The sequence below is a fragment of the Spermophilus citellus genome, assembly GCF_964194105.1.
Source record: "Spermophilus citellus genome assembly, chromosome: 4".
Classification (NCBI taxonomy): Eukaryota; Metazoa; Chordata; class Mammalia; order Rodentia; family Sciuridae; genus Spermophilus; species Spermophilus citellus.
In genome coordinates this window covers 72,447,113-72,457,958 of record NC_138185.1, presented here as the reverse complement: position 1 = coordinate 72,457,958, position 10,846 = coordinate 72,447,113, and the positions used below count along the sequence as shown (strand labels likewise).

The following is a 10,846-nucleotide window of genomic DNA, read 5'->3' as shown; positions in this document are numbered from 1 at the left end:
CAGCAGAGTCACCTCCTGACCATTCATCTCTTCTTAACCTCTTACAGCCTGGATTTTGCCCCAACATTCCTGAAGTTGCCATCACCCTCTAGTGACCCACATAGGATAACTCATTGTCATGTTTCTTCTCCCCAAGTGGTCTATTTAACCATTTCTTCTTTCTTGACATCTTCTCCCTTGAGTTACTTGATGGAGTACTCTGGTTCTTCTACCTTCCTGTTGTAGTCAAGACTTTCTTGATTATAAGTTTTTCAGGAACAAATACAAGAAGTCATAGCTTCCCAGGTATGTAAAAAGAGATAATGGTATCAGAGTTTATCTAATTAAGCTTGGAGAACTCAATCAAATTGAGGATATTTTATTTCCCTCCTCCCTCCAACATGGAAAGGGAGGTTTTTCACTCAAGGAGCATAAAAATATCCTCTAGTGCCATGCCTGTGTTTGGCCCTTGCCTTGATGAAAACAGGGAAGGTTGAGAAGCAGGGGTAAGAGTCAGACTGGGCTCAGGGTTCCATGACTTTTCTTCTGTTCAACAGATAAATAGGGTATGGAGGGTGGCAAGCTGAGTTTCTCTTTCAGGAGCTGCTAAGCCAGAGGCAACAGGTGTGCCTGTTTACTGGATGGAGCCAGATATGGGGCAGTGGGATACCAGACTCATGTCTCCTGTTGTGGCCTTCCTCCAGCCACTTCAGGCTGAGGCTGCCTGTGCAAAAACCATGAACATAGATAAGCACCTCTCCCGTTCAGAGTCACCAAATGGACTAGTTCTTGGTTAGAGCTGCCTCCTCTCACAGTCCTGCCTGCCTTTTCTTCCATTCATCACTCTTTTTCTCCCTTTATATACCCATGACCTTGCCCCAGTTATTCCCACAGTCGAGTACATGGTGCCTGTGCACACCAGACTTGAGGCTTTTTGTTACCTAGGTTTCTAGGGTGTCATCTGAACAGCCTGTCCCCTTCTTCCAAACTCAAGTCCTGCCTGTCCTTGAAGCCTCTTACTTCTACAGCAAATCCAGGCCACCCTGCTGGATACCTGGCTGGACACCCAACAGAGTCTTCTACATTTGGGTCAGAAAAGCAGACTAAAGCTCCCCTTTTTTTGAGTTTTTGATATTTTAAAATTTTTCATCATTCATTCATTTCCAGCATTTATGCAAGATTCAGTTGTCAAAGTCATATGGTTTTATTGCCACTAATGCAGCAGACATTTCCTGAAGGGACACAACCTGCACCAGCCGAGATCAAGGTGTCACCATGTGGTTCTTACCTTCAGGGAGGAGCCCTGCTCTAGAAGGCTAGGGCTTGGACTTCAATAACATGAAGAACATGAGAAGGGACAGACAGCATGACAGGTAAAGTTCAGCAGGGACAAAGAGGAGGCAAGGACAAGTGCTTCTGCAGAGCCAGAAGGTATCCCCAGGGGTCTGTCCTGCAGTGAGGCCTGGAAGTGAAGGAACTACCCACCTCTGAAACTAGTTGTATCTGGAGTTTTGCTTTATTTTCTGAAAGCCAGGCAGCAGGGACAAAACAGAAACCATTTTGTGCAGGAGTGTGCCTGTGTGTTTCCTCAGTATAGTTGCTTGGCAGCTTGTGGAAGTTATGTGGATCAGAATGCACCAGCACCTGTCTTCTAAACCAGAAGGTCTTCAGGGTAGAAAAGCTCATTGTGGACAGTAGAGGGCAGTGATATCTACAGCAGTGAACAGGCCAGCCCTTCTTTTACATTTGTGAGGCTCAACCTTGCCAGCAGTAGGCAGGCTTGTTGTAGAAAAATTGTCTAATGCTCTATGCTCAGTGGGGATATTTGCAAGCTGCTCAGTTGCATTCATTTGATAGCATACCAAAGAAACTTGCTGGGACCATTTGTGTGAAACTGCTGAGAAGAAAACCTATTTAGAATCTCTGACTGTCCTGTTATATCTGTACAAAATAAAGTCAAGGAAAACACAAACCAATCTAACATGTAGACTGTGCTTCTTGGAACAGTGACTGGGTCTTGGTGTCTAGGGATCAGTACTCTTTCAGAGACTAGCTGTGGGCTGGTTCTGAGTGTGGGTCTTTGGTGTTTTTACATTTTCACACCTACTTGCTGTGCTTTCTTCTTTTCCCTCCTCTCTACAGCAAAGTGATCCAAGGTCTTCTCTTTACATCTGCTTGGGCCAAGCCCTCTTTCCTGCCATGGCATTGTTTCATCCAAGTTTTTATAGTTTTTCATAAACACAAGTGCTTCTCATGCGTGCTCACTTGTGTGTGTGAAAAAGAGGGAGCATGTGTTCCTAAAGCCTCACTATGCCTGGACTAAGACTTGGGTCTCTCTGAACTTATCAACTATCACATGTATTTAGTGGTGGTTGGTACTAAGCAAAAGGTGCAGAGTAAGGGTAGGTATTCAAAAAAAAAAAAAAAAAAAAAGGAAGATTGCATTCCTGGTCTCTACTAAGCCTTCAGCCAGTCAGGGGTTGATATACCCAGTCATCAAGCCCCAAACCTGGGAATTGTCCTGGGTTCCTGGCTCTTATTCCTCTGCAAAAGGTAGCCTGGCATAGAACCAGAGCTCCAGGCTCTCTCTAAGACATTTCTTCCTCCTATACCTCTTCTACCAGTGGAAGCCTTGTCATTTTGCAGGTGACTATTGGCCCTGCTAACCAGATCCCCTGCCTGCCCTCAGGCCCCTGTTGAGTCAACCCACAAGGCTCAGAGAGCAAGTGCTCTGAAATATACCTGGGACCATGCTGCTCCCTTCCCTTCATCAAATCAATTCCAAACCCTTTAATAGGCATTCAGGTTCTTCGCAATAGTTATACAGACGGTGCTCAACCTAGGGTGGATATTAATAACCTCTCTCTGATCAGCTGAACTCTCCAAGTGCCAGATTCCTCAGCCCAATTCTGGCTATTCCCAGGGGCACAATCACATTGCCTTTCAATGCCCCCCTAATGGCTTCATGTTTACTTACATAGACTGAGTTGGTTTTTTTGTTTTTTGTTTTTTGTTTTAAGAAAAAAGAAAGAAACTGTCCAGGGAGAGTCAGAGATAATTGACAGCATCTGCCCAACTTCCTGCACCTTGCTGGCAGGAAGTTGGGCTGAATGCATTGAGTTTCTAGTCATTATCCATTGGTCCCCAGCTAATGGAGGGCAGCACTCTGCTGTGGTGGGAGCCTGCCTCCTTCACATGTGCTGTGTGGTCAGTTTTTTCTCAAACAGATTCTCTTTCTCCCTCTCTGGAATGTGCCAGCACACCAAGGTTTATTTTTATACCAGTACTATGAATATCTGAGAACCCTCCTTGGGCCCCTTCTCGGGATGAGGTAGCCGAAGGTCAGCACTTCTTCCATTTGCCCTCAACTAAGGAAGTGGAAACCCAAAGCCTATGGGATGGAGATACTGATGTCTGGACCATGGAGCCAGTGAGTTTAGGACACTGGGGATTCGCGAGCCTTAACTGAGACCTTACTTCTATTTCCCAGTGAAAGGAGCTTTCCCTGCTCTAGAAGTCCAGAGAGGAACAGGACTGACAGCTAACTCCTAGCCTAATGCCAGGTCCCTTCCTATCACTCCTTCATGCAAATGAGAAGCATGCAGCTTTCATACAACACACACCTGCACCAGGGTACATGGTGGACCCTGGGAGAAAACTGGGTCTGTGCCCCACACAGCCCTTGGCTGGATAACTGTACATAGTGGCCCTGCCCACTCTCTAACCCTCTGGGCTTGGGCTGAACATGGGGTAGGTGTAGTTGTTATTTTTTAAAGAAATGCTTGTGGGTTCAAAGTTGGGCTCTGGGAAAGGGGTGGAGAGCAGAAATACAGATTTCTGCCATAGAGTGGAAGGGTTCACCGTTCCAATCCCACAAAAATCCCAAGATGCGCTATTTTTCCCCCACCTTTTGGTTCAATATGTTGTCTTGTATCCTGGGTGGGGGCAGCAGCCAAGACAGATGGAAGAGTTCAAGGTCCACAGCCAGCCAGATTGAACTTGAATCCTATAGGTGGCCATATCATATGTGTGTCACACTGGATACATCATTTAAACTCTCTGGGCCTCCATTTCTTTATCTTTTAGGTGGGAATATACAGAGATATGAAGATGTTGGCAAAGTATTGGCAGTCCATCTTACATTCAGGTTTTAGAAGCCCTACAAATGAAAACATGATGGTACTCTCAAGAAGTAAACTAAAAAATTTTTAAAGTGAAACCATAAAGTAAGAATAAGGACATAAAATAATGATTTTTTCCCCTATTGATTCTTGAAAAAAAAATTGGAAATATCAATTTGTCTGGAAAATTACTTTTAATGTTCCTGCTTTCTTGTGTAACAAGCATGGGCTTAGACTGCCTGATGGAAAATCACGTGTTTCTGGTTTTATCTTTATTCTTTTTTAGGACTCTTATCCCAAGTTAGGAGGCAGACCACAGGTTCTCACATGCACGTGCTCTGTGGTTTTAACCCACCACCTTCCAACCGCATGCCTACACATCTCTCTCCCCTGTGGAGACAGCTGCATGAGGGCAGAGATCTTGTGGGCTCCAGGTCATTGTTCTGTTTGTTCCTGATGCCCAGCATGGAGCTTGGCATGGATCTTTCACTTAACTCAGTAGAGTTCACTGAGTAGATGACTCATCTGGGCTTAATCCTAAACAGATTCACAGGGCCCTCCAGCTGGAGTTCTTTCCAATGGGAGTATTTAAAATTGAGGAGCTGGGCTCAGTGGTGCATGTTTGTAATCCCAGCGGCTCCGGAACTTGAAGCAGAAGGATCGTGAGTTCAAAGCCAGTCTCAGCAAAAGCAAGGCACTAAGCAACTCAGTGAGACTCTGCTCTAAATAAAATACAAAATAGGTCTGAGGATGTGACTCAGTGATGAGTGCCCCTGAATTCAATCCCTGGAACCCCCCCAAAAAAAGAAAATTGACAAGGACACTCATTCCGCTTCATGTGTGAGCTCTGAGTTGTAGAGTTTACTGTCCTTTGAAAGCAACCTAGTTTCATATTTTAAAACTTAAAGCATCCATTTATTCTTATCAATTTTTCCCTTGCCCAAATGGAGCAACTGGCACTCTGGCAACTTAGATCCAGAAGTGTGGGCTCAGACCCTTGTTCTGCTTTATCAGAATCACTTCTAGTCAGCCAAGTGAGCTTGACAACTACCTAACCTCTTCCAACTTTAACTTCTTAATTTTTATATATAGATAAAGTACACTATGAAAATTTAGTATGAGGATTAAATGAGATGATATAAACTCCTACTACGTTGTAGGTAAGCATTATCTAGCTTTTTTTATCATCTTTAAACTCAACTGAATTTTTTAATTTAGCCTTTTAAAAAAATCTGTTTTTTATTGTTATCTTTTTACCCTGCATAAAATGAAGTCATACATCAAAACTTATTTCTTAAATAGTTCAGTTTGGCGATCTAAATTTGAAATATAGGGCTCAGAATCTTGATTTGGGAAATTAAAAGTAAAATAGATAGGCATGATAGCACATGCTTCTAACCCCAGTGACTTGAGAGGCTGAGGTAGGAAGTTTGCAAGTTTGGGGCCATCCTGGGCAACTGAGGGAGACCCTGTCTCAAAATAAAAAATTAAAAGGGCTGAGGATATGGCTCAGTGGCAAAGCACTTCTGGGTTCAATGCCCAGTACCAAAAAATAAAATAAAAAATAATATAAAATAATTTTTTTAATATTTATTTTTTAGTTTTCGGCAGACACAACATCTTTGTAGGTATGTGGTGCTGAGGATCGAACCCGGGCCACATGCATGCCAGGCGAGCGCGCTACCGCTTGAGCCACATCCCCAGCCCAAAATAACTTTTTTTAAAAAAGGAAGATACAGGGGCTGGGGATGTGGCTCAAGCAGTAGTGCGCTCGCCTGGCATGCGTGCGGCCCGGGTTCGATCCTCAGCACCACATACCGACAAAGATGTTGTGTCCGCCGAGAACTAAAAAATAAATATTAAAATTCTCTCACTCTCTCTCTCTCTCTCTCTCCCCTCTCTCACTCTCTCTTAAAAAAAATTCTCTCTCTCTCTCTCTCTCCCTCTATCACTCTCTCTTTAAAAAAAAAGAAAAAAAAGAAAAAAAAAAGGAAGATACATTGTTGTCACCCTCTATGACTTTGGGGAATGGGAAAGTTCTGGTGTAAGCCTGTCACCACCTCTGTGTTCTTCACAGCACTCTGACTTTTTGTTTCACAGGCAACTTCAGCAGCAGCAGGCAGAATTGGAAGTGCATCAGAGAGACGGGTTGTCATCATATGACTTATCTCAGGTGAATTTCTGGGAAATCCTTTCCCATTTGGAAATGTCTCTAACCCAATGGATGGGGGACTAAATTCAGCCTTTAGCTTGAGCCCCTCAGCCCAAAGAATCTGTTGTCCCATCCACCCTCTACAGTGCAAAGACCATCTTGGTCCCCTGGGAATCTGTTGTGACTTTTCTGTGCAGAAGTGAGCCATGAAACGCCTAAAACTTGTGAAGACCAGGGGAAGAACTAACAGCCATGGTCAACCAGCATTGAGAATTTCACAGGGCTGATGGACATTTCAAAAGGCCATATAGAAACTCTAGTACTCACATACTCAGAAGCCACCAGAAGCAGGTTCTGAACTCCTTTGGCCCTCTGGCTTCTTAGCCATCTCTCCTGCCTTTGGTCCTATGTCCCTTTCTCCTTGATGTGCCTTGTCCTATGACACTCTGTCTCCCAACATACCTAAATGGTCTTTCTCCTTTTCTTCTCCCATCTCCTCAGTGTCCCCTTCTCCTTTTTTCTTCTTTTGCTCCCTTCTTCTGATAGCTGGGCATACATAGAAACTGGCCTGTGTCAGTATTTGACCTCTTCCCTAAGTTACTTTACGTTCCCTTTTCCTGATATGTGGAGTAAGTTGATTCTTTTCCATTTATCTCTAAGAAAGTAGTCAGTGTGATTCTGGTGTACTTTCTGTGACCCCTAGTTCACAATCCCCCCACCCCCAACCCCATTGTCCTTGACCTTTCCCCACCCTGTGAAAATGGTCAAACCTGAAATGCCAGTGATTTCAAGGGGAGGCAGGGCTCTGCTGCAGGAGAGCTGGTGACTCCTGCAACGCAGTCTGTGCCTCACACATGGGTTGCCATTGTGCTTTAATGTGCCAGCAGGTCCCTGTCCCCAACCTATCTGCTGGTGTTCACGAGGCTGGGAAGACTGTAGAAAAGGCAGATGCAATCTTCTCCCAAGAAAGAGACCCACGGTTTGCTGAGATGTTTGCAGGAATCAGTGCATGTAAGTTTCTAGATGGCACTAAGTTGTGAGGATATGGGATTTACAGTTGCTTTCAGCCCATGTGGAGACAGCAACCCTGAGGAAGAAGAGGTCAGGGAAAGTGAATTTTGAGTGACTGCTGCAGGGTACCAAAAGAACTCAACATACGGGAGTTGGAATGGATTCTCCATATTCCTGGCCTTGCCTTTTACTTACTAGTTTTCTGCAGCAACCAGCCTAGGGTACTGGAATTTCATCTTTAAAATTTAAACGGTTAGCTGGGTATGGTGGTACACACCTATAATCCCAGAGACTCAGGAGACTGAGGGAGGAGGATCACAAGTCCAAGGCTAGCCTTAGCAACATAGCAAGACCCTGTCTCAAAATAAAATGTAAAACAAAAAGTTTGGGGATGTAGCTCAGTGGTCAAGTACCCCTGGGTTCAATCCCCAGTACACACACACACACACACACACATAAAAAAAAAAAAAGAAAAATAAATTGAAGGGGTTAAGATGAATGAAATCTATTAATTCATTGTGCAGTTTAATTTTGTTATCAAGTCAGAGACATGCCCCCATAAAAACTACAATTTAATTCATAACATATGATGGCCCATATTTAAAATAAAAATATACAAAAACTAAGAAAAATAAAAGTGATCCACTCTCCTACCTTGTGGATATGATCATTTTAACTTTCTAAACTAAAGTAAGTCCTTCTGTGTTTTCCTACACATGTATATTCTTTATATGCACAACACTGGACTTGTCCTGTTGAATGGCTTGCTTTTTTCTACATGACAATTTGTTATGAATTTATTTCCAGATCATTAAACAAAATAAAGCACTTTTATTGCCAGCATGGAATTCTATTACATGGATGGCCATAATTCACTTGGCGGATCCTCTCTGGCCATCATGAAGTAGTCTACCTATGTCAGTGTTGCTGTTGCAACAATGCGGTTCTTGTGGAAGGTGGCATGTGGAGCCCATATGACTAGCTGCCTTGCTTTCCCACTTGTGTCTCCACTGAGATTAGCAAAATACAAAATTTGAAAAGGTCTTGTTGGTTCCAAATTCCAGAAAAGAAGAGACTGCAAGATACAGTGTAGTCAGGATCAGTCAAAGGGAGAAAGCTGTTTGGCTCCTGAAAAGGAAGCATGGAAGATGCTGTCAGGAAGGGAACTTCAGTATGGTTCTACAAGAACTAATGAGTGGAAGACAGGCAGATCAAGAGTAGGACAGACAAGCATCTAAGAGCTGGAAGGGAGTTACCTTGGTCCTCCTAATGTAGCAAATACTGGAAGAGCAAAGCCTTCATTCCCACAAGACTGAGGACCAAAGTTTCAGGAAGCAAAGACAGTGCCAGAACTCACTCTGAGGACAATAGGTGCCAATTTAACACAAGGTCCAGTTGCCAAAGCACAACAAAAAACAGACCCTTAGCAACCAAGGAAGCTCCCTGCTGGTGGTTCCCCTGACCCCTCAAATGTGCCTACAGATCATTTCATCCAGCAAGAGGAGATAAGAGTGCACCTAGTTGGTCTTTCCTCCTCTCCAGTTAAGCCTAAAATACCTAATCAAAGGCCCACAGCATCTCTGAGAAATCCATTTGGATTTTTAATCTTACGTAGACATACTTCCCATAACAGTGTCAAAACAGAAAGGGGATGGGAGAAGGGGGAGATGGTCAAGAAAAAAGAAGGGCCAATGCAGAAATCAGAGCAGATGTTCTCCTTTGGCTATTAGTTTTTATGAGAAAGATGAGAAAATTCAGAAAATCTTCAGCTTCTGTTCTCTGGGGAACTAGAGAGGACATTATTGCCTACAAGAATGTGCCATCTGAGTTGGGGAAGGGACATTTAAAAAAGTGGAGTCAGGACAAAGCAGACAGCCAAGTCAGGGACTTTGAAATATGAATGTCCCCAAATGCAATGCTTGCATCTTCCAACTACAGGCACTCCACAAACACCAAACTAAAAATGTTAAAAGACTCTAAGACCTAGACATAGTCTTTTGTGTTATGTTTTTAAGCTTGAAGAATAAAGAAAAATTCCTGCAGACATTCAGAGAGAAAAAAAAATTACTTAAAAGGGAAATCTTCAGTTAGATTTCTCCAAGTTAACTAAATGTCAGAACTCTGGGTTTAGGGGATATCTAGAGAATTCACAGGGAAAATGTGCAAACCCATTTTTTTTTTCCACCAGCCAAACTGCTTTCATGTACAGAATGACATCTTCAAGCATTCACTGTCTATTTACACTTTCTGAAAAAATTACTTGCAAAAAATAGTGCTTATTTCTGAAACAGATCAAAATATAAAACACAGGAATGGAAGTAATAGGATGGAAAAGCAATGGTGAAATAGAAATAGAATTGTTAATGCCTAGAATCAACATATAAATTGTTAACCACTATGAAAGATAAAACAGTAAAAACCAGAATCTCAAAACAGTTCTACAAAGATCCAGGCATTTTTTGGACTATGGGTTATGAACAGATTAAAAAAAAATTTTCAGCAGTAGGTATTATTTTATTTGTTAACATTTATGAAGAAAGAACTTCAAGTATATTTAAACATATTACTCATGGACATAAAAAAAAAGGAAGGCAGGCAGAAAAGGAAGAAGGAAAGATATTTTATTTCCAAGGAAATTTTTAGCAAATCAGGAATCTCTCAGAAGAAAAATAAAGTGAGATAAGCAAGAAAGTTATTGATGGTAAGGATTATAGGAATGAACAATGATATAATCGACGTTCCCAGAACTCCTGATTAGTTACTTCTAATATTCTATCAAAATACAACATAATCAAAATAGAATGAAATGAACTGTTGGGCCTGAAAGAACAGATGATAGAGATGCTCTGGAAACCCAAAAAAGTAGTAGAGTAGTCACTGTCACCAGAGGACGCAGACTTCAGGGCATCCCCAGGGGAAAATAGACTTATTTGGCACAGAAGATATGACCTGAAATGAAAGATATAAATATCATGAACTTTGAGAGGAAAACCATACCCCACTCTGGGCTCGAGTATTTACAGTCCTATGAGGAGTTCAGTATCTCCAGAGAGCTTGGTGAAAGGCCAGGGAACACAGGTCCAGGCTGCCCCTGGAGAGACAGTCTGAAGTCCACGGCATCACTGGGGTGGGGGGTTCTGGGGGGCAGTTGAGGGATCACTGGGCTGCAATTCAAGCCCTTGGTCCTTCCTTGCTTTCTCGTGACAGCAGCACCTCAGTTTTCTCATCTGTAACAAATGATAGCAAACATTTAGATGCTACTGGGCACTGTTCTGAGCACCTTGCTTACATTAACCCATTTGATTCCCTACCGCAGCTCTATAAGGAAGACACTGTTTATCACCTTATTTCCAGTGGGGAAACTGAGGCAGGGGAAGGTTAAACATGTCCAAGGTGGCACCTCAGATACATAAGACAGAGCTGGGATCCAAGGCCAGGGGCTGAGTGTCTGAATGGATCTCTTCCTCATTACCCTATGCTTCCTCACCCATTAGATGAATAATTATGGTTCCTACCATCAGGGCTGGAAGGATTGGATAAAATAATGAAGCACTTTCATTCATTCTTTTAATCTTCCCCACTC

General features: G+C 42.9%; 1 protein-coding gene across 2 annotated transcripts in view; it reads left to right on the top strand.

Moving 5' to 3' along the window:
• ARNT2 (aryl hydrocarbon receptor nuclear translocator 2) overlaps nucleotides 1-10,846 on the top strand; it is a 177,392-nt gene that overhangs the window by 144,814 nt on the left and 21,732 nt on the right. For both annotated transcript variants that reach the window (XM_081290101.1, XM_081290100.1), the window contains exons 13-14: nucleotides 6,201-6,273; nucleotides 7,140-7,263. In XM_081290101.1, the coding sequence (XP_081146227.1) occupies nucleotides 6,201-6,273; nucleotides 7,140-7,263 (197 nt within the window). The remainder of the gene's footprint in view (nucleotides 1-6,200; nucleotides 6,274-7,139; nucleotides 7,264-10,846) is intronic.